At 40.2% G+C, this 24345-nt stretch overlaps 1 protein-coding gene across 15 annotated transcripts in view; it reads left to right on the top strand.

Annotated features, from left to right (window-relative positions):
- The window catches only part of ANKS1B (ankyrin repeat and sterile alpha motif domain containing 1B), a 1156804-nt gene that overhangs the window by 1054238 nt on the left and 78221 nt on the right, over window positions 1-24345 (top strand). For 9 of the 15 annotated variants that reach the window (XM_060113525.1, XM_060113526.1, XM_060113527.1 and 6 more), the window contains 2 exons: window positions 12787-12894; window positions 15185-15364. The exons of 3 other annotated variants lie outside the window; for them this stretch is intronic. In XM_060113525.1, coding sequence (XP_059969508.1) covers window positions 12787-12894; window positions 15185-15364 — 288 coding nt within the window. The remainder of the gene's footprint in view (window positions 1-12786; window positions 12895-15184; window positions 15365-24345) is intronic. 3 more of the 15 variants (XM_060113534.1, XM_060113535.1, XM_060113536.1) reach the window with 1 other exon arrangement.

Genomic DNA, 24345 nt, shown 5'->3' on the forward strand with positions numbered 1-24345 from the left:
TGTTGGGTCTTCGTTGCTGTGCGCGGACTTTCTCTAGTTGTGGCGAGTGGGGGCTACTCTTCATTGTGGTGCGCGGGCTTCTCATTGTGGTGGCTTCTCTTGTTGCGGAGCACAGGCTCTAGGCACGCAGGCTTCAGTAGTTGTGGCTCGTGTGCTCTAGAGCACAGGCTCAGTAGTTATGGCGCAGGGCTTAGTTGCTCCGTGGCATGTGGGATCTTCCCGGACCAGGGCTCAAATTCATGTCCCCTGCATTGGCAGGCAGATTCTTAACCACTATGACACCAGGAAAGCCCCCCATTTTCTTTCATAACAAATTTTTCCTTCAATAATCCCAACAATTGCTCAATTGCAATTCAGCAATGCAAACCAAATTTCTCCTATGAAATCCCGATTTGCAGCAAGCTATACTTACAAGTAACTTACAGGGAAATTAGGAACTGATTCGTTGGTTGGTTGGTTGGTTGGTTGGTTCGTTGGTTTGTATTTTTTAAAAATCTTCTGGAGCAATGTTTATATGAAAATATAATCAGAAAATTAGTACTTTCATCAAGAGGTAATTCAGAGAGCTTTGCAAATAAGCCTAAGATTCTCATTGATTACAAAAGAAGGCTTTCTACCTCCAGAACCCTTAAACGCTCAGAGGCAATTATACCATTAAGGCCTCTCTTTCTATGCAGAGATTATCTTGTTTCCTCGTAATTAGTATTTCCTGTTTACTGAGACAGACTACATTCAGAAAACACACATATCCCCAACCGCCACCCCACCTCCACCCCCGTCTCACACTCTCCCTCTTTCTCACGGCCCTCTGCTCTCTCTAGAGCTGTGTAACTTGGAACCTCTTTTCCTTGCCGTAGGTTAACACAGTTGTGTTTTGGGTTTTGTTTTTGTTTTGTTTTTTATTAAAGTATAGTTGACTTTCAATATTACATTAGTTTCAGGTGTACAACATAGTGATTAGATATGTTTATGGATTATACTCCACATAAAGTCATTATAAATTATTGGCTATATTCCCTGTGCTGTACATTACATCCTTGTAACTTATTTCTTTTATAGCTTATAGTTTGTACCTCTTATTCCCCTTCACCTATCTTGCCTCACCACCACCCCCCGCAACTTCTCTCCCCTTTGGTAACCACTAGTTCTCTGTATCTGTGAGTCTGTTTCTGTTTTGCTATATTCATTTGTTTTATTTTTCAGATTCCACATATAAGTGAAAATATATAGCATTTGTCATTCTCTAGCTTATTTCACTAAGCATAACACCCTCCAGATTCATCCATGTTGCAAATGGCAAAATTTTATTCTTTTTTATGGCTGAGTAATATTCCATTGTATGTATATACCATATTTTACTTTCTTTATCCATTTATCTGTTGATGGACACAAGTTGATTTCATATCTTTGCTGTTGTAAATAATGCTCCTACAAACATTGGGGTGCATATATCTTGTTTGAATTATTGTTTTCATTTTCTTCAGATATATACCCAGGAGTGGAATTGCTGGATCATATGGTAGTTTTATTTTTAGTTTTTTGAGGAATCTCCATACTGTTTTCCATAGTGGTTGTACCAATATACATTCCCACTGACAGTATCCTAAGGTTCTCTTCTCTCCACATCCTCACCAACACTTGTTATTTCTTGTCTTTTTTACTACAGCCATTTTGACATGTGTGAGATGGTATTGTATTATGGTTTTGATTTGTGTTTCCTGGATGATTAGTGATGTTGAGCATCTTTTCATGTGCCTGTAGGCCAACTGTATGTCTTCTTTGGGAAAATGTCTATTCAGGTCCTTTTCCCATTTTTTTAATCGGGTTGTTTGATTATTTGATATTGAGTTTTATGAGTTCTTTACATACTTTGGATATTAACCCCTTATTAGACATATCATTTGAAAATGTCTTCTCCCATTCAGTAGGTTGCCTTTTTGTTTTGTTGATGGTTTCCTTCACTGTGTGAAAGCTTTTAAATTTGATAAGGTCCCATTTGTTTATTTTTGCTTTTACTTCCCCTGCCTAAGAAGACAGATCCAAAAAAATATTACTAAGACCTATGTCAAAAATTTTACTGCCTGTGTTTTCTTCTAAGAGTTTTATAGTTTCAGATCTTTTATAAAATAAATCCATTTTGAGTTTATTTCTGTATATGGTATAAAATGTTCTAATTTCCTTCTTTTACATGTAACTGTCTAGTTTTCCCAGCACCACTTATTGAAGAGACTGTCTTTTCCTCGTTGTATATTTTTGACTCCTTTGTAGTAGATTAATTAACCATATGTGCATGGGTTAATTTCTGGGCTCTCTGTTCTGGTCCATTGATCTATGTGTCTTTTTATGTGCCAGTACCACACTGTTTTGATTACTGTAGTTTTGTAGTATAGTCTGAAGTCAGAGCGTGTGATACTTCCAGCTTTGTTCTTTTTTCTTAAGATTGCTTTGGCTATTCAGGGTCTTTTGTGGTCCATACAAATCTTAGGATTATTTGTTCTAGTTCCATGAAAAATGTCATGGGGATTTTGATAGGGATTGCATTAAATCTGTAGATTGCTTTGGGTAGTGTGGACATTTTAACAATACTGATTCTTCCAGTTCACAAACACAGGATACTTTTCCATTTATTTGTATTGTCTCCAATTTCCAACACAGTTGTGTTTTGATGGCATCTGTCATACAAACGGTTATTTGCTGATTATTTAGTAGCAGTTGCTCTAAAAAGTAATAGCAGAAGGAAAGAAAATTTGGAAAATCTAGTCACAGGTTTTTTATTTTTTAGTTGAAGTGTTAGAGGTATAGGGAAGGACTTACAGATGGTGGGAAGTAAGGGAGTTTTACATCACCCTTGGCAAGGCTGTGTAAAGGAATTTGGTGCTAAAACCCAGAAGGAATAGAAAACTATTGAGAGTAGAAAGGAAAAGAAATAGGGTATAGCTGTTGCTTTCTTCTCCTTTTTGCCTTTCAGAGGTACCTCCCCTACTTCGTTTGTTGTCCATTGCAAAAGGGATCAGATTTGAGATTTCAGGGATGTCCCTTTAAGGTATACTTGCGTGCTAGATGCCATGAGGGACCCTAGGTTACAGTGACACTGTACCTGACTTCCCAGAGCTTACAGTCTGGTTGAACAGGTAAGACACATACATATAACAAGAGAGCTAGCAGTACACACCCTTGTATATCAAATGTCAACAGCACAGGGCAGCCCACAAATACTAGAGAAGTTCAAAGAGAGAAGTGAGCAAGGAAGGCTTTAGGTGAATTTTAATTTCATCCTTGCAACATTCTAATGATAAAGAAGACAGGGACATTCTAGAGTATGCAGAGGTGTTATATATTTGGGCCAAAGAGATGCACATGACACGGTTGAAGACATGGAAGAGATTTGTCTGGTTAGAGTTAAAGACATTTTAGATTAATAGGAAAGAGGGCTGGAGAGGTGAAAGGCATGGTTCTTGATCTAAATCTACCCAGAGGTATCCATAATTGCACATTTAAGTAACAAAGATAATATTCAAAATTTTGCTGTTAGGATTATTCAAGGATAGGGTAAGAAAATTTTAAGTTTCTGTTGTACTTAAAAGAGAAATAATGCCCTAATTTAGTGCTTTTCAATTTCCAGAGCAGCTTCCTAGCCATTCTCATTCAGTCCACAGAAATCCCTTTTAGTCTTGGAAGGCTGTGTAGTCATATATATTTAGATAGATGGGTGGAGGATAGGTAGGTAGGTAGATGGATGGATGGATACATGCATAGATAATATGCAAGAATATATACACACACCCACATTTTAAAAAATATTTTTTCACCTACTGGATTGAGAGCCCTAGAGGACTGAATTTTTTTCTTCTTTGGTGCTCCCAAATTGCGTTATATGTGGAAGACATCCAATAAATGTTTGCTGAATAAGATTATTATTGTCCCTTCAATATCACACCTCAAAGATGTTAAAGATCACTTAGCTAGAAGAAGAATCAGGGCAAGAACAAAATGTCATGACTGTCCGCTCCAGAGGTCCTTCTATCCACCATACCATTCCAGACATGGATTATTACAGCCCAAGAAATGAGAGAGAAAATGTCACAGTCAAAAATCAAATGCAAGTTCAAATGAGGATTTCTGGAATTGTGGGAGTTGAAATTGAATGACACACAGGCACTTTTGCCTTGATGCTCTCAGTGGAAAGTGTTTAGAAATTATTACCAGGAAGGGGGGAAAGCGTTCACATTTAATTGCGATTCCTCTGAGTTCTGCAGAGGAGAACAAACCTGATAAACTTCCATCTGAGCTTCCATTCTGGGCATTCAGAGCACTTGGAGTTTTGTTAGAAGAGGCCCCTCTGAAGGTAGATGAGCTCTCTAGACTTGCATGGGAGCTGCTGTCCTCACTTGGCAAATATCTAGAAAAGGAAAGGGGGAAATAATCTACCCTTTTAAAATGGAAGGGGGGTTCCGCATGCAGCGTGGAGCTGTTTCATCCAAAATACCATTTAAATAAAAATAAAATAAAAATCCCTCCCTAAATAAAACCCAGAAATAAGAAGGATGCAGTCCCACAGTGATAACCAGAATCGCCTGCGTGCTCAGCACTGCCGCACATGTAATCTCTGGAGGATTCTAGCTACCTGTGTTATTTCACGTCTGTCAGCTAAATCTGAACTCCAAAATATAACAAATGCAAAATGTGACTCTGAGGAACATTATGTGGGTTTGTGATTTCTCCCTGGAGGACTGGGTCCAGCCGGCAATAAACGGATTGATATTTCATGTGGAACATGGAGACAGACTGTCGCTACATGACTCTTCTTCATGACTCACGTGCATTCCTGCAGCGTTCTCTGGTGTTTTTCATATTGTGTCTATGCAAACATGGCAGCGAAAATGGAAGTTGTAGGATGATAGCATTTTTAAAGCACATGGAATGTTTGATTTTGAGAAAAGAAGCACAAGCTAAATTTCCAACAGTGAGGGGGGTGGTTAATGAATTATGACATACTTCTCAAAAGCAATAATATGGTAACATAGAGTTACTTTAAATGCCTGCTGAGGGTAGTATAAGTAGGAAAGTTCTTTAGGTTTAATATTGAGTGAAAAAAAATTACAGTGAAAATTGTACTTACAGTATGACAACTACAACACATAATCATGGGGACAAAATGAAAGGAAATGTACCTAAACACTAAGAGCCTAGGATAACTCATCCTTTTATTTGTTTTTCTGTATTTCCGGTCCCTATAATGGGAACGCATTGTTATTATAATCAAAACATTAATTTTTCAAAAGAGAAAAACATGTTTAATTTATATCACATTAAATTTAAAGAGGGAAAAAAAAAGAAGTCTGGGTACCCTAACTTCCAGTTTGCTGTGACATATTCTGATGTGACCTATTCAGTGTGAGGGTAATGTCATGATATTGTCTAGCAGAATTCCCACAGCTAAACCCAGAAACATAAATGACAGTGATGTAATATTATAGCATTGTCACTCACACAGTTATTCTCCTATTGCCAGGGTGTGCAAAGGGGTTTCTGAAGTTGTCTTCTTTAATTGATACTGGAGAGGATTCCCAGAGGCAGCTACTACTCTGATGAATGAATACCAATATGCAGCAGGCCTGTGTTGTTTCAGTTCCTTCCCTTGAACCCACATTTCTCATGATAGTTGTAATAAAAACCATTAAGAAAACATGCACTAACTTTAATTTTTTACCCGTTGGAACTCAGCAGTTGGAACCACTTTCTTATCCTCATATGTATAATAATTGATTCTTAGTTAATGGTTTGGCTCTGTAGTTTTTTATGCCCAGTTTCTCTGTGTTTCCTCTTTGAATCCACCAAATAATTTGTGGCAGAACCTTGATATTGGTTTTTCTGTTTGTTTGTTGTTTTTAACATCTTTATTGGAGTATAATTGCTTTACAATGGTGTGTTAGTTTCTGCTTTATAACAAAGTGAATCAGCTATACATATACATATATCCCCATATCTCCTCCCTCTTGCGTCTCCCTCCCACACTCCCTATCCCACCCCACTAGGTGGTCACAAAGCACTGAGCTGATCTCCCTGTGCTATGCGGCTGCTTCCCACATATTTGGTAGTGTATATAAGTCCATGCCACTCTCTCACTTCGTCCCAGCTTACCCTTCCCCCTTCCCGTGTCCTCAAGTCCATTCTCTACGTCTGCATCTTTATTCCTGTCCTGCCCCTAGGTTCTTCAGAACCTTTTTTTTTTTTTTAGATTCCATATATATGTGTTAGCATATGGTATTTATTTTTCTCTTTCTGACTTACTTCACTCTGTATGACAGTCTCTAGGTCCATCCACCTCACTACAAATAACTCAATTTCATTTCTTTTTTATGGCTGAGTAATATTCCATTGTATATATGTGCCACATCTTCTTTATCCATTCATCTGTCTGTGGACACTTAGGTTGCTTCCATGTCCTGGCCATTGTAAATAGTGCTGCAATGAACATTGTGGTACATGACTCTTTTTGAATTATGGTTTTCTCAGGGTATATGCCCAGTAGTGGGATTGCTGGGTCGTATGGTAGTTCTATTTTTAGTTTTCTAAGGAACCTCCATAGTGTCCTCCATAGTGGCTGTATCAATTTCCATTCCCACCGACAGTGCAAGAGGGTTCCCTTTTCTCCACACCCTCTCCAGCATTTATTGTTTGTAGATTTTTTGATGATGGCCATTCTGACCGGTGTGAGGTGATACCTCATTGTAGTTTTGATTTGCATTTCTCTAATACTTAGTGATTTTGAACATCCTTTCATGTGTTTTTTCGATATTGTTTTTTGAATTGAGCAGAATTGGCTCAATATCTTGGAATAGCTAAATCCTCAGTAGGTTACCATTACTTTACCTTTTACTCCAATGGGGTTCCTTCCTTTTACATGCAGTTAACTGTTCACCCAAGCAGTGATGAAAACCATACAGAATTCTTTTCTAACACAGTAACCATTGCTCCAGCTTTTTGAAAACTGACTTTACAGACTGGTTTACAGGTTTACAGACTGACTGGTCATGAATTACGGTGCCTGGGGTGGCAGGATCTCACTGTTTCCCTATCTGCTTACAACAATGATCAGATGTTAAGCTGTTCTCACTCAAGGCAAACCCAGCTGCCTTTGGACTTAACTTTTCCGTAATGACTATCTTTCTTTGGAATAGTTTCTCTGTTGTTTTGCCAATTGGATTTCTTACTGTCAGCTTTGGAGTTTTGAAGCCAAATGTCACCCTCCCTACCTCTCTAACATTAGTCAACTTGAATTGAATCTTAGGTTCATGAGGACTTCTTGTCCTCTGTGTATATATGCATTTCATGAGGAATTCTGTAAGGTACACCCACCTGAGCTCTTTGGCTTGAAGCTTTAACCCTGCCTTGAGCCTTGTCCAAAACTGAAACTGTGTTATTTTAATGTTTTCAGATGATCCAGACCCAGTATAAATGTTTTGAACATGATAACTCAAAATAAAAATCACCATCTTGGGCCTCCCTGGTGGCGCAAGTGGTTGAGAGTCCGCCTGCCGATGCAGGGGATACGGGTTCGTGCCCCGGTCTGGGAGGATCCCATATGCCGCGGAGCGGCTGGGCCCGTGAGCCATGGCCGCTGAGCCTGCGCGTCCGGAGCCTGCGCGTCCGGAGCCTGTGCTCCGCAACGGGGGAGGCCACAACAGTGAGAGGCCCGCATACCGCAAAAAAAAAAAAAAAAAAAAAAATCACCATCTTAAGAAGCATCATAATGTGTAACTAATAGTGTAGCTAAGACCAAGCAGTATAGAGGTTGATAGCAAGAAGAAGAGTGTGGTGAGTGGTAAAGAGCAGGTTAAGAATCAGGTGCAGATCCCAGACAGGATACCTGTTAGCAGTGAGACCTTCAACAAAGTACTCAGTATTTCTAAGTCTCAGGTTTGGTATCTCTAAAATGGGAATGATACTGTTATTTTAAGAATCTAATGAGATATTTACACATATATAGTACACTTGGAACAGTTTCTGGCACAACTGGAACATAGCAGATGTTCAATAAATGTAATCATCAGTATCTTCTGTAATATGGGATCATTTCTGGACTTCCCTGGTGGCGCAGTGGGTAAGAATCTGCCTGCCAATGCAGGGGTCATGGGTTCGATCCCTGGTCCAGGAAGGTCCCACACGCCCCAAGCAACTAAGCCCGTACGCCACAACTACTGAACCTGCGCTCTAGAGCCCAGAGCCCGCAAGCCACAACTACTGACTGAGCCTGTGTGCCAAAACTACTGAAGCCTGCGCGCCACAACTACTGAAGCCCGCGCGCCTAGAGCCCTTGCTCCGCAACAAGAGAAGCCACCACAATGAGAAGCCCGTGCACTGCAACGAAGAGTAGCCCCCGCTCACTACAACTAGAGAAAGCCCGCGCGCAGCAGCGAAAACCCAACACAGCCAAAATTTAAATTTAAAAAACAAGGGGGGATCATTTCTAATACAGAAGGAGAGTTACCCAGGCGTTCTTGACATGAACCATCACTCTGTGGTAATTTGTTCATTCTGTCCACCCACCTGTCTCTTTCCCTCTTCGGGCTAGTTGTGTGGAGGAGGCAGCAATGGAGCTTAGTGTGGAGGAGGGCCTCAGCTTACCTCCTATTGGAGACTGAATGGTGGGATGGGAGAATAGGATGCGTTCTTTTAGATTAGATATGATATTAAGCTAATAGCTAGAAACCAGACCCATTACTACCAGTACATGTCGCTTCAATGAGAGTTTTTCCAAGGTTAACCACATCTCATGATGCAAGGCACCAGCATATTTGTTTGACATCATTAACTTTATGAAAATGACCAAGTCCCTGTTTTTCCAGATCAGATTTCCTTGCATCCTTAGAGACCATTAGCTGGAATGAGCACACCGTGAGATTGTGTCTTCTGTGTGCTGGCACTGTGCTGATTATTCTCACAGTTTCACTCTTCATCTTTCCAACAACATTTGAGATTGGCATTAACTTCCTCATTTTATAGGCAAGAAAACTGGGATCAGAGGAGTCAGGTAACTTGCCCAAAATTGAGCTGTCAGAGAGTAAACCAAAAGCAGCAATGGAAGTTACACCAACTCAATTCTATCACAGTTATTTGTTATTTAGTGTCAGTTTTTTGTCAGAATAATTTTGAGTGTCTTTATTGCTATAAAAACATTTCTTGGGACTTCCCTGGTGGTCCAGTGGTAAAGAATCCGCCTTAAAATGCAGGGGACGCGGGTTCGATCCCTGGTCGGGGAGCTAGGTTCCCACATGCCACGGGGCAACTAAGCCCGCGCGCCACAGCTACTGAGCTTGCGCGCCTCAGCTAGAGAGTCTGCATGCCGCAAACTACAGGGCCCACACGCTCTGGAACCCATGCACCACAACTACAGAGCCCACATGCCCTGGAGCCCACGCGCCACAACTAGAGAAGAGAAAACCCACACACCACAACTAGAGAGAAGCCTGCGATCTGCAACAGAAGATTCTGCATGCCTCAACGAAGATCCCATGTGCCACACTAAGACCTGACACGGCCAAAATAAATAATAAATAAATAATAAATCTTAAAAATGTATATCTTTAAAAAAAGCCAAACATTTCTTAGCAGGTTTTAGGGGCCCAAGGCAGCACCATCAGCATCAGGTTCAATTCCCTACTGAGAGAAAGGCAGTGGGGATTTTTGGGGAGGAATTTATATCTAATAGAAGCTCTGGCAAAGTAATTGAGAATAAGAATAAAAGGGAATAAGAAAATGTAGTGGTTTTTAGACTTGCAAATACACTTGAAAAGGTTAATGTTGTATTTTTCTGAAATGGAGGAATTCTTTGATCTTGATGCTTAAAAAAAAAGAAACAATGAAAGAATATAAGGGTATTTCTCTGGATTGTATGAACAGTATTGCCTGCAAGTAATCAGCCTGGGGACCACACTTACTTAGCATATTTGTAAATCACCTGAAAAAAGGAGTATATGGTGAAATTCCAGATTTGCAAAAACTACTAAGCTCCTCTGGGTAGTGCAATGCCAAGCTGACTAATAAGAATATAGAGGATAACACAGGGTTCCGTGAGTGGGCAGACGGATGGCAGGTGGGCTTCTGCGTGGACACCTGTAAGATAAGGAACGTTGGGAGAAATCATCCAAGCCATCCTTCCAGGATTAAAGGGCTTTCAACAATCACCTATAACAAAATTACAAGCTTTTACAGTCAGTGTCTATTTTTGTGCCTAGTTATTCCTACTGGAGCTAAAAAGCCAGCCAAAAATCAGGAGTGCTTAGAAGGGGCATTTTTAAAGGGGCATTAAAAGCAGGAAATAGTAGCCCACTCAAATGTAAGGCCATGGTTCACTTATACCTGGAATGTTGTGAGTAATGTGTTCAGCAGACCTGAAGCATTTGGAATACAGGAGGAGAAGGTACAGAGAGAGTGGACTAAAAGGACTGCTTTATGAAAACAACCTGCAAAGATGAGAGGATTTATCAGCCTGGGAAGATGAAGGTTTATCAAATCAGAGGGATGTGGTGCAGACAGACACACGCTGATTAACATTTACCATCCCCATCCTCGACAGACATGGGTCAGAGAGTGAGTATAAAAGGAATAGAGCAAATTTATCAGAGGGGAAACATGGTGGGGTTAAGGATAAATTAGGAGTTTGGGTTTAACATATACACACCACTATATATAAAATAGATAACCATCAGGGACCTACTGTATAGCACAGGGAACTCTACTCAGTATTCTGTAATAACCTATATAGGAAAAGAATCTGAAAAAGAATGGATATATGTGTAACTGAATCACTTTGCTGTACACCTGAAGCTAACACAACATTGTAAATCAGCTATACTCAAATATAAAATAAAAATTAAATTAGAAGTTAAAAATTAAAAAAATTGGGGGGGCTTCCCTGGTGGCACAGTGGTTGAGAATCTTCCTGCCAATGCAGGGGACACGGGTTCGAGCCCTGGTCTGGGAAGATCCCACATGCCGCGGAGCAACTAGGCCCATGAGCCACAACTACTGAGCCTGCGCGTCTGGAGCCTGTGCTCCACAACGAGAGGCCGCGATAGTGAAGAGGCCCATGCACCACGATGAAGAGTGGCCCCCGCTTGCCACAACTAGAGAAAGCCCTCGCACAGAAACGAAGACCTAACACAGCCAAAAATAAATATAAAACTAAATAAATAAATAAATAAGATTACTATTAAAGAAAACCAGACATCTCAAGTTAATGAATTTTAAAATAAATAAATAAAAATAAAATTTTTTAAATTAAAAAATAAAAAAGGAATAAAAGGAATAGAGCATCATGCTAGTTTAAAATTGAAATCAGATTAGGCAGAAAGGCCAATAGGCTAACTGACAAATAGGCCAATAATAGTTCCAGATAGCACAGGATGAGTGCCAAAGAAATGCCTGCTTCAACCCCTTAAAACTTGAAAAGAGAAATGTTTTTAAAAAATCATTTTCACAATGGGTCATTTACTTTGGGAACTAGTTACCCAACAAGGATTGTTCTATCCTGGTACTACGCTTGTGCAGAAAAGAGGTGAATATATTTCTTTTGAATGGATTTATAATTTGTTGTTTTTAAACAGTCAGTAATGTTTGGAGCTACGCCCAAACTTTGCTGTTTGCCTTGGCGTAAAACAAGTTTTGGAGTCAGGAAGCCAAATTCAAATCCCAGAGCCACCACATACTGGCTCTTAGGTGGGCTACCTAACCACTCTGAACCTCAGTCTCCTCTTCTGTAAAGCAAGAAGAACACCTTCCAGTTAGGAATGTTGGGATGAAGGAAAGAGTAACATTTGTAAAGCTCTGGGAAGGGCTGAGGACAGAGGCTCTCTGCAAGGCTTGGTTTCCTTTGTCATCTCTTCTACACTATGCCCTTTGCAGCCCTGTCAGGCTCAAAAATCCCATCCTGGGGAGTCTCTGGTCAGGCAGTACTTGATTCTAATCCTACTTTGCTACTTTCATCTGTATGAACATTCATTCTTTCATAGTCATTGAGCCCCCACTATTTCAAACATTGGTTTAGGTGTTTGGGAAATAGTAATGATAAAGATATACCTGCTGTCTGGAAGCTTACCTGGGGGAGAGGGCTATGCAAACCCTAAACCTGCAAATAAAGTTATTTCAGAGAATGATATGAAGAGGATCACAGGGTAGAGTGTGACGGGGTGAGGGCTCAGTTCTTTTAAAGAGGAGATGGGAAGGGCCTTTGTGAGAAGACAGACAACACTTAAGCAACGTCCAAAGGGATGAGAAGGTGTCATTTGAAAATTGCTGGGGAACATTCCAGGCAGGTGGAGAAACAAGCGTGGAGGCCCCAAGGCCAGAATGAGCGTGGAATGTTCAAAGAACACAGAAGGCTGGAGGGGAGAGAGGAGGGGACACAGAGAAAGACAGAGGGCAGGCAGCCTTGCTGGAACTTGAGGCCAGCTCAGGACTCAGATTTTATTCTGAGCCGTAGGAAGCTATTGGAGGGACGAGGCTTGACTTCTACTTTGGAAGGGTCCTGTGGCTGCTCGGTAGAGAGTTAGACCCTAGGGCAGCCTGAGTGACAGCACTGTCCCTGCTTTCTCTTCCTACCCACACTGCCTTGCCGCTCTGTTCCTCTCTCTCTGGATCCGAGGGGACACCCTGATTTCACACCACATCTCTCCCGGTGCAGAGGTAACTTTGCACAAATCTCTTTCCGCTCCTTTATCTTTTAGGAACGTAAAAATTATTTTTCTCATGTGAAATATTTAACCCAAATATATGTCTTTTCAGGTTTTAAAAATCAATTTGATTGGCCACAGGAAACGTATCTTGGCATCTCTAGGAGACAGGCTGCACGACGATCCACCACAGAAGCCCCCTCGGTCCATCACCCTCAGGGTAAGTACCCAGCATGCTTGTTTGGTCCTCCACTCTTATCCTCGAAAATTATTTTGTGCAATAAAATAAAAATGATTGAAGCAGTGGATCAGGAAGTACAGGCTGTTTTCCACGTAGCCTACCTCACCTGTATAAAAAACTAACTCGCCTTTGATAGTGTGTTCTACGACAAGATTTGTTTTTCTCGGTTGGTTAAATAAATGTTTTTGAGATTTAAATTAACATCTGAAAAACCACCACCTTTAAAGAACCTCTCCGCTACCCCGCATCCCACACACCTCTCTACACCAAGAGAAGAAATGAGTTTTCTGTCAAACTTCTCAAACCCACAGGTAGAAAATCGATGAGGACCAGAGTTAAGTAAAAGATAAATTTAAAATTAACCTTAGGGTCTTCTGTTTTTAAGAAGTGAAGAATTTTCAGCTTTACCCGCTTCAAAAATTAAGAATAGAGAACCTAGAACTTTATTTAGTAAACTGTTTCAGCTGTATTTTAGAAGTATGGGGTAGAAAAAACTAGGAGGAAGAGAGAAATAAAGTGGAAGAGGAAGGAAGGCAAGAAAGAGCAGAGGGAAGGAGACAGAGAGAGAGAGAAGATTGCCAGGCAGACGGGCAGCGGAAGGAGTAGCCAGTGGTCGCCGGTGTTCGTGAGGCCTGTAGAAACTTTTCAAAAATTTATCATAAAGGCAGGATCACCATGACCAGTTGGAGAGTTCCAACTCTGTTCTCTTTATTGAGCCCTGCACTTGCTTGCTTCTGATTCCTTTTCTGCAAGTGTCAGAAAGGGTAGTGATAATAAATGAACGCAAAAGTAGCTCTTAGATGTCACTGCCAGCGATGAAATGCAGTTGAATGCCTCTTAGCAGTGGACTTCAGCAAACAGTAACTATTGTCGGTATCACAGAGGATCGAGCAGGAGAGGAGCTGTTAAGATTTTAAGGCTGATTCAGTTTTAAAGGAAAAGAAAATACACAAAGACTTCAGGAAATGCAAGAGAATTGGCTCCAGGAGGGCCATGAGGAAAACTGGCGATTGGGGCAGTTGGAATACACTGGGCTCTTTGGAGGCTAGTCAGGGCTTAGGGGGTAGTGGAGATAGGAGAGGACGTATTTCTCCCTCAGTAAGAAGAGCCTCAAATAAATTGGGGGAAAATGAGGCTAGAAAGGGATTCTTGTTTTGCCTTCGTTTTGCTACACAAAAGAGGAGAAAGATACAGGCACCATCAGTGTAACCATCCTAAAATGACCCTTTCGAGGAGTAATTCCCTGCTACTTACCCTACAGTCTTTCCTTCCTCTGCTAAACCTCTCCCTCTGGCTCTCTGGAACAGATTTAGGGAAACAGCAGACAAATCAAAGACAGAAGTTCCCAAGAAAAAGTGTAGGACCTTAATCCATCAAAGGAGGTCCGGAACATCTTGGGGAGAAGTAACCTGGAGGATCGGCACGATCCAATCCTCCACTTACTTGCAAGCATCAGAGCCCAGCTGTCTTTCCCCCTTTATCTTACTTCTTTTTTTTTTTTTTCTTTTTTTTTTTTTGCGGTACGCGGGCCTCTCACTGCCGTGGCCTTTCCCGCTGCGGAGCACAGGCTCCGGACGCGCAGGCTCAGCGGCCATGGCTCACGGGCCCAGCCGCTCCGCAGCATGTGGGATCTTCCCAGACCAGGGCTCGAACCCGTGTCCCCTGCATCTGCAGGCAGACTCTCAACCACTGCGCCACCAGGGAAGCCCCTATCTTACTTCTTGACCAGTTTCCCCCAGTTCTCTTTGCCCTTGAAGCCCATCCTCTGTCATTACATGCGTTGCTCTGCAGTCTGTGCGTGTGACATGCCATTTCCATACTGTGTCCTCTTCCTGGCAGGGATTGCCAGGCTACTCTTTGATGGAGGATCAACACCCATGAGGTCCCACTTTAGCTTTCTTGTCATGGCATCTACCATGGTGAGGCCCCTCTGTCCACATGGAGACACAGTTCCTTCCCTTGTAAGCACAAGTGATAGTGTCAGGGGTGCCCAACGTATATGTGTGCCTCTCCCCTGGGATCATCCGTGGTGCTGGCTTAAGAAGACAGAGCCTGATCGTTGCTATTGTAAACCTTCAACCTGAAATGCTTAGTGGGGAGGTATTGACTGTGCCATTAATAAAATGGTAGAATGTCATTGATGCCTTGGCAGTTGATTCAAAAATGACTCCTCACCCCCGACAGTGTATCTTGTCAGTATTTCACAATTTTGAAACCAGAGGTCAGCCACAAGAACATGGTATTTATTTCATGATGTATTTCCATTCAGGAACCCAGTGGTAATCACACTCCTCCTCAGTTGTCTCCATCACTTAGCCAAAGCACTTACACCACTGGTGGCTCCCTAGACGTTCCTCACATTATCATGCAGGGCGATGCAAGGAGGAGAAGAAATGAAAACTACTTTGATGATATTCCCCGATCAAAACTGGAGCGGCAGATGGCCCAGGTAAGGTGTTCAAAGCCTCTGTGATGTTTTTGTCTTTCACCCATATCAAGTAATGCATTCCAGTTTTGAACAGTTGCTTACAATGGATGCCTACTGTGCACAACGTAACTGGAATTTTACCATTTTCTGCCATGACTTTCGTTCTCTGCTCAGTTGAGCTAGAATGAAATGGGCCTTTCTGGGAAGGGAATGTATACACTGATCCTTGTTATCCATTTCTTTACTGAAGAAATTATGTCTGATCTCTTTGCACCCAGAAAGTCTTTGCCCTAAAGGGAGTACTACTGTGTAAGAATCAAATCATAATGAAAAAATAAATCATAAAAGTCTAGATTATAGAATGTAAATTGGTCAGATGACAGGGCAAAAGTTGGGGGTGGGGGAGTATTAACTCTGAGAAATGTGGTTCATTTTCTCCCAAGTTTACACATTTGTATAGAATTGTACAATGGGGACTAGTTGCATCCATCTCATACTGTCACCTTGAGTGGTTGAAAATGATGCTACTGCCTGACACAAATAACTGAAGAGAGAGGTCTGTCCTGTTCAGACCTTTCCATGTTTTGGGTATGGATGTCCGTGTTTCACCTGTCCACAGATTGCTGCTCAGGAACTCAAGTCAGCCATAACCAAATAGTGGTGCTCTTCCTAAAGCACATTCAGATGGGCAGCTAGCTCTGCAGTGTCACCCTGAGGCTCACAGCTATAAATTTGTTGACAGCTGTTGGCAGAATCAACCCTTTTCGTCCTCATTCTAGGTTCAGACTGAGCGTTGAGAGGGTTCTCTGCCTCCCACACCTAAGATGAGAATCTTGAGGTGAAAATTTGACTGCAGTTGCGTTGCCTTGGTTGTTAAGTATTTTTCTCAGCTGTTTGGTGAGATTCTGTTTTTTTAAAGCCTTTGGTAAACATTCAGTGCTGCCACTCACGAAAGAAAAATGTGAAGAGAATGTTCTGGAAGCCATGGCTATTCTGCCTGCATATGCCCTGGAGATAAGGGGTCTGAGATATTGTGTCTCCTTTCAACTTGCTCAATATCAAATTGTTCTCAGGGTTCTTTGTGCAAAGAATAGCAATGTTGGGATTATGGAGGATCTTTTATTGAAGGGAGGTGGAAAATTTGGGAGAGACAAGAAAAGAATAATTTTCCCTCTCCCTCTTGTTAAGTATTGTCTTTTAATCCTATTACTGTTTTCACTGATGTTTTTTTAAATAAAGAATCTAAAAGCTTTTTTCCCCAAGATGTTCATACATTTCCTGCTATTTGTTAGTATCTGTGGATCAAATATGTGGTTAAATTTCTCTAATGACAGCATTTCAGAGACATGGTTTGTTTTAACCTTGAACCATGTAGTCTTTATGTATTAATGCAAATTGGGTCTTTCCTGGACCCTTTTCTTCCCTGGATAGTGGCAGATCATCCATTAACAAGCATTATCTGTTATTGACTGTGCCAAATTCAGCAACAGAATCACCTGTCTGAACTGCTCATGTAATTTATGCGAGTTCTCCACATAGTGCAGTTTTTTTCAGAGAGGAAATTAATTACTCTTTTGCCTGAGTATGCACACTCAGAGGTAATCTAGCAATTGCTCCCTTATGGTCTTTGTGAGATTCACAACCTAGAGGCAGTATTACCGTCTGAAGAGCCTAGATCTTTTTCTTGTCATTCCGATCAGAATGCATCCCTTTCTGGAATTGTCTTGCCCTTGAGAAAATTGAATGAACTTTTATCTGGCCAGGTGAGAAAGGCCAAAATGCACAAAGAGAAATGAGGTAAGCAGTGGATGAGTTGGAAGCTGTCGCAGGTCTGTGTGAATGTGCTTATTTCCCTCCCATGTACTGCTCACAATGATCGGATGACTGATGGAGACCTAGGCCTCCATCAGCAGCCAGGAGCTTATTAGAAGCTTTCTAATATCCCACTGCTCAATACAGCACTTTTGCTGCAGAATAAATAGGAGATGGCACTACAGGAATCCAATCGATAAGAAAAAGGGATTCTGGGATTGCAGCTCTTTAGGCTGTGTTAATTGCAGTTTTTTTATTTGTCTTGAGACTCTTTCCCAGTCTAGAAATGCCAAAAATCGTGGAGAAATGAATGGGTACCTTTTAAAAAATAGCACCATTTCAAAGCTTTAACCTGTCAAAACATGAAATACTCGGTAATTTTGTTGTTGAACAGTTTTATTTATGTGACTTTTTCACCACTCAGCCACCCAGTTGATTTTTTTTTTCTTATTCTTCTGTTTCTGGTCATTTGCTGTAATAATTTTTGAAATCCGTTTGCTTTTTTCTTTTTTTAGAACCCATCAAACTGTCTCTAGACCACATCTTCCCCAAAGTTATGCCCTTAGCCAGTAAAGCTGAATTCAAGTCTTCTTCCTAAGGACTTGAATTAGCAATTTTAGCAATTAAAATTCCTGTAAGCAAGCAGCTAGTTACACCTCCTTCCAACCAGGAGCTCAGTCCCTGAGGTTCCTTCCCAAGGGATTTCTCTCAAGGGGCTTACTTGAGGTTGGGTAATGCATGCCTAACCAGTCTGTTTCCCACTAAAAGGCAGAAGTCCACCTTCAGGCTTTCTTACTTACTTACTAAAAGAAAGGAAAACGCAATTAAAAGAAAATCACCTGGACAAATCCTTGTTCTCAGAAACCCCTTTACTGCTTCACGTTTACCTGAGCCCCCAGAAGAGTGATTTGGAATTCTAGCCGGAGGCCAGGAACCTTCAGTCCTTGGTGGCTGCAGTGATTCGTAGGAGCATAGCTTTCGCCCAGCAGATGTGTGGAAGTGCGTTAACTTGAAAAGCCAGTGCTGAAGGTTAAATGGAGATCAATGTAATGTCCATTCCACCTATCAAATTTGTTCGTTAGCAAATATTTTTTGAAAAGGTAACACAGTGTTTGATTACTTGTTTTCAATTCGAACCAATGTTTCAAATACTTGTCTTGGAATCCAGACGATTTTAAATAGTACAGCTATTGTTTGCTTTTATTCTGATGTAAGCAATATTGTGGCATCAAATTGTCTTAAATAAATATGTGAGAAACAAAATCAAGTTAAGTACTGATAGGATTTTTGAAACCATGAAATGTAATGATGTAAACACATCTAAACAATGGCTTGCCTATCATGCTGAAAACATAGCTTTCTAGCCTATAATTCTAAATTGGACTCGGCTCAGAAGTTCTGAAAGGCTCCCCTATTTCCATATCCCTAATAAATAAACGTTGCATTCACATGTGTATAATAAGACCTTCATGTGTATAGAGCTTGCTTTTAAATTTCCAAAGTACCGTCACATCTGTCGTCTCAGTTTAGCACAAACAAGGTATCCTACACAACTATTCATGTGTGTGTAGCACATGGCAGATCCGCTTTTAAGACCAAGTTCTGTGGAGGTGAGCTAGTAAGTGAAAATATGAAGAATAATAACAGAAGGAGGAAAAATATTTCCAGTATTTAGGACCTAATTGCAACATTTAGAAATTTTCTTGAGTGATATTTAGGAGAAGTCAAAACATTCTTAAAATGAATAATAAATGAGAGTAATGGAATTAAAAAAGTTTAGGGACCACATTCTCCAAAGTTAGGAAAAAAGGAAAAGGAGTTTCCCAAAGTGAAACTTACAGCCATGTATTTATAACCAAATACTTACGGAAAAATGAAATAATACTTCTATTTTCACAAAATAAAAAAGACTCCTCAACAGTAAGAGAAAACCCACACTATAGAAGTTCTTGTGTTTTGAATGCTCTCATCTAATTAGAAATATCAATATTGCCTGAGGCAATTACCTTACCTGATGCGTACAAACCTTAGAAACAAACATTATCCACATTTCAGAGACTGGGAAACAGAAATTATGTGACTTGGTCGGGGTAGCACAGCCAGAAAGAAACCAAATCAGAACTTGCCTGGGGCAATATGTCAGGCACTAGAAAGGCTTTATCTAAATTGCTTCTAAATCACTAGAAAGTTGATTCAGTTGAAAGTCTAATATATCTTGATCCAAACAGTATTACTTAATAAGTATGACTAGATCAATTACTTCTTTATTTGAAAGCACTTTACATATTATATTAGTTCTACAAATGGTCGTTCTTTGGATTCTGTTAGAGGAAGAGAAATGGAAACTGGGCCACATAGAAGCCCTGCCATGGCCCCATCCATGTCTGAAATTTAAACCTCACTGCAGCCCCTTCTATACTCAAGGAACTCAGCTGGATGAATGCTTTGCCTTGCAGCTGCTACATGGCAGAGCCAGGACTCAAGCTGTCTGCCTGACCATGTCCTGTTCTATGGCCCCTGATGCCCGGTGGGCTACTTCTATTTTTAAATGATATAGAATATCTTAGTAACAGTTCAGTACATACTAATTTCCCATATGCTCTAACAGATTATACATACATAGGAGCAGTGAGCAGAATGAGGATAAAATTGCTAGTAGTTTAGTGGAAACTTACTGAATCAGCTCATGGTTCTCACCATAAAACCCTTTTTTAAAAAAATACTTAATTTAAAAAAATTTATTTTATTGAAGTATAGCTGATTTAAAATATCATGTTAGTTTCAGGTATACTATGAGTCTGTTTCTGTTTGGAAAATAAGTTCATTGATATCTCTTTTTTTTAGATTCCACATATAAGTAGTATCATTGGTATTTGTCTTTCTCCGTCTGGCTTATTTCACTTAGTAGGATAATAGTAGTAGGAGGATAATCTCTAGGTCCATCCATGTTGCTGCAAATGGCATTATTTCATTCTTTTTTATGGCTGAGTAATATTCCATTGTATATATATAACCACATCTTCTTTACCCATTCATCTGTCAATGGACATTTAGGTTGCATTCATGTCTTGGCTATTGTGAATAGTGCCGCTGTGAACACAGGGGTGCATGTATCTTATTGCATTATGGTTTTCTCCAGATATATGCCTAGGAGTGGGATTGCTGGGTCATATGGTAGTTCTGTTTTTAGTTTTTTAAGGAACCTCCATACTGTTCTCCATAGTGGCTGTACCAATTTACATTCCCACCAACAGTGTAGGAGGGTTCCCTTTTCTCCACACCCTCTCCAGCATTTATTGTGTGTAGATTTTTTGACGATGGCCATTCTGACCGATGTGAGGTGATACCTTATTGTAGTTTTGATTTGCATTTCTCTAATAATTAGTGATGTTGAAGCATCTTTTCATGTGCTTTTTGGCTATCTGTGTGTCTTCTTTGGAGAAATGTCTATTTAAATTTTTTGTCCATTTTTTGATTGGGTTATTTGTTTTTTTGATATTAAGCTTCATGAGCTGTTTGTGTATTTTGGAGATAATCCCTTGTCAGTTGCTTTGTTTGCAAATATTTTCTCCCATTCTGAGGGTTGTCTTTTTGTTTTGTTTATGGTTTCCTTTGCTGTGCAAAAGCTTTTAAGTTTAATTAGGCCTCATTTGCTTATTTTTGTTTTTATTTTCATTACTCTAGGAGATAGATCAAAAAAGATTATTTGTAGACTTTTTGATGATGGCCATTCTGACCGGAGTGAAGTCATACCTCATTGTAGTTTTGATTTGCATTTCTCTAATAATTAGCAATGTTGAACATTTTTTCATGTGCCCATTGGCCACCTGTATGTCTTCTTTGGAGAAATGTCTATCTAGGTCTTCTCATTTTTTGATTGGATTGTTTGTTTTTTTGATATTGAGCTGTATGAGTTGTTTGTATATTTTGGAAACTGATCCCTTGTCAGTTGCATCATTTGTAAATATTTTCTCCCATTCTGTAGGTTGTCTTTGCATTTTATTTATGGTTTTCTTTGTCCTGCAAAAGCTTTTAAGTTTAATTAGGTCTCATTTGTTTATTTTTATTTCCATTCCTCTAGGAGATGTACCTAAAAAGATATTGCTGCAATTTATGTCAGAGTGTTCTGCCTATGTTTTCCTCTAGGAGTTTTATAGTATCTGGCCTTACATTTAGGTCTTTAATCCATTTCTGAGTTTCTACAGTGTTTATTTGTTGATCCTCTTAGTGGAAACCCTTCCTACACATTTGGTAGAACTCTGCCCTCCTCCCATGTTTGTGAAAAGCTTTGTAGGTAGCTGTGGGGTTTACTGCATATACAGAGAAGTTCTTGCCTGTGAGGGTTTCTCCAATTAGTGGATGCTGTTTCCTTAGCAGCATCTTCAGTTGGAGTTTTGATTTGGTTTCTTTCAGGCCGTGTGACCTGTACCAAGTCATGCGATTTCTCTGAACTTCAGTTTCCTTGTCTTTAAAACATGGATAAAGACTGCCTCGCAGGCTTGTGTGTGTCACATAATTTATGTTTAAGTATATTCTAAACTGTAAATCACAATGTATATTTAGATAGATAGATTATATGACTATCAATTCAGATATATCATCTATCAGTCCCTAATTCAAAGGTCCTGATTTATTATAGGGCCAGTTAATGCCAAAGACATTAGAAAAGTAAGTGCTCAGATGGTTGTAGCATTCTATAAAGACCATCCTTTTGTTCCAGTATTATTTCCATGCTTAGAATGTATATTGAGAATGGAATTGGAATTTTCCTCCTTATTATTTTAATTGTATAAATATGAAGGCTGCCAAGGAGCATCTTTCATGATGGAAAAGGGATCTGTGAGATGATCACAAAGCCAGGGAAAGCAGAGGAGAGATGGAAGAGTTCTCTGCAAATTCAGCATACAAAAGTATGTAGCAAAGGATATCTTACAGTAACAACACGTTATTATTGTAACATGGTAAGAGAAAACATTAAGTGAGAAAGAAAGGATTGTTTTTGATTTAAATGAACTTTAAAGCTTGTTTGAAATACAAAGTACACAAAATTGTTAACTAGAAAGCATGCATAGCCCCAGAATCCATGAGGCAAACACTGAGCCAGCCTCTGAGAAAGAAGGGAGTAATTTATTCTTCTGTATTTTCTCTGGGAAAGGAAGCCTGGTGTTCCTAGAAATTCTACCCACTGCTCTCATGTTATGGAATTTACAGAATCAGCCTTCAAAAAATGGTACAACTGTGTTGAAAAGAATGGCATTTTACAAAGTGATTTTTCCCCCACTAAACAAGTTTTATTACTGAGTTACATTAGATTTTTTCAAATGTCCATGAGTTAGTGGCTAATTTTTAATTTAGATTTACATCACCTCACCACTGCTCAGAAAAGCTCAGCGTGTCCATGACTTCAAATTTTTTTTCCGTGAAGGTCTAAAGAGCAGCTTCTAATACTTAAGCACACACAGATAATATATAACCCAAAAAAGAAGGTTAAGAATAAACTAAGTAAGCTCTTCCATCAGGAGCTTCCGATGTGACAGCTTGTTGAGTTGACAAGCTAACATACCAGCTTCAGTGATAACTTGGGATGTTGATGATATCTGTGCCCTGTTTCAAGCCAGGAACTCTGGACCATCAACTATCTATGCCCAAAGGCATCATGCCAAGCAAAAGTGGAAAACGGTGCTTTCATACTTGGAATTTAAACCTGATGTGTTGTAGACCTAGTTTGTTAATGTGGACGGTTAACTGCCTTTTCTCAAAATATATGCTCTCCCTATAGTACAAAGCTACAGTAATCAAGACAGTATGGTACTGGAATGAAAACAGAAATATAGATCAATGGAACAGGATAGAAAGCCCAGAGATAAACCCATGCACATATGTCACCTTATCTTTGATAAAGGAGGCAAGAATATACAATGGAGAAAAGACAGCCTCTTCAATAAGTGGTGCTGGGAAAACTGGACAGCTACATGTAAAAGAATGAAATTAGAACACTCCCGGGCCTCCCTGGTGGCGCAGTGGTTGAGAGTCCGCCTGCCGATGCAGGGGATACGGGTTCGTGCCCCGGTCTGGGAGGATCCCATATGCCGCGGAGCGGCTGGGCCCGTGAGCCATGGCCGCTGGGCCTGCGCGTCCGGAGCCTGTGCTCCGCAACGGGGGAGGCCACGGCAGTGAGAGGCCCGCATACCGAAAAAAAAAAAAAAAGAACACTCCCTAATGCCATATACAAAAATAAACTCAAAATGGATTAAAGACCTAAATGTAAGGCCAGACACTATAAAACTCTTAGAGGAAAACATAGGCAGAACACTCTCTGACATAAATCACAGCAAGATCCTTTTTGACCCACCTCCTAGAGAAATGGAAATAAAAACAAAAATAAACAAATGGGACCTAGTGAAACTTAAAAGCTTTTGCACAGCAAAGGAAACCATAAACAAGATGAAAAGAACCCTCAGAATGGGAGAAAATATTTGCAAACAAAGCAACAGACAAAGGATTAATCTCCAAAATATAGAAGCAGCTCATGCAGCTCATATCAAAAAAACAAACAACCCAATCCAAAAATGGGCAAAGACCTAAACAGACATTTTTCCAAAGAAGATATGCAGATTGCCAACAAACACGTGAAAGGATGCTCAACATCACTAATCATTAGAGAAACGCAAATCAAAACTACAATGAGGTATCACCGCACACCGGTCAGAATGGCCATCATCAAAAAATCTACAAACAATAAATGCTGGAGAGGGTGTGGAGAAAAGGGAACCCTCTTGGACTGTTGGTGGGAATGTAAATTGATACAGCCACTATGGAGAACGGTATGGAGGTTCCTTAAAGAACTAAAAATAGAATTACCATACGACCCAGCAATCCCGCTACTGGGCATATACCCTGAGAAAACCATAACTCAGAAAGAGTCATGTACCCCAATGTTCATTGCAGCTCTATTTACAATAGCCAGGACATGGAAGCACCCTAAGTGTCCATCGACAGATGAATGGATAAAGAAGATGCGGCACATATATACAATGGAATATTACTCAGCCATAAAGAGAAATGAAATTGAGTTATTTGTAGTGAGGTAGATGGACCTAGAGTCTGTCATACAGAGTGAAGTAAGTCAGAAAGAGCAAAATAAATACCGTATGCTAACACATATATATGGAATCAAAAAAAAAAGGGTT

The sequence above is a fragment of the Mesoplodon densirostris genome, chromosome 11, assembly GCF_025265405.1.
Source record: "Mesoplodon densirostris isolate mMesDen1 chromosome 11, mMesDen1 primary haplotype, whole genome shotgun sequence".
NCBI lineage: Eukaryota > Metazoa > Chordata > Mammalia > Artiodactyla > Ziphiidae > Mesoplodon > Mesoplodon densirostris.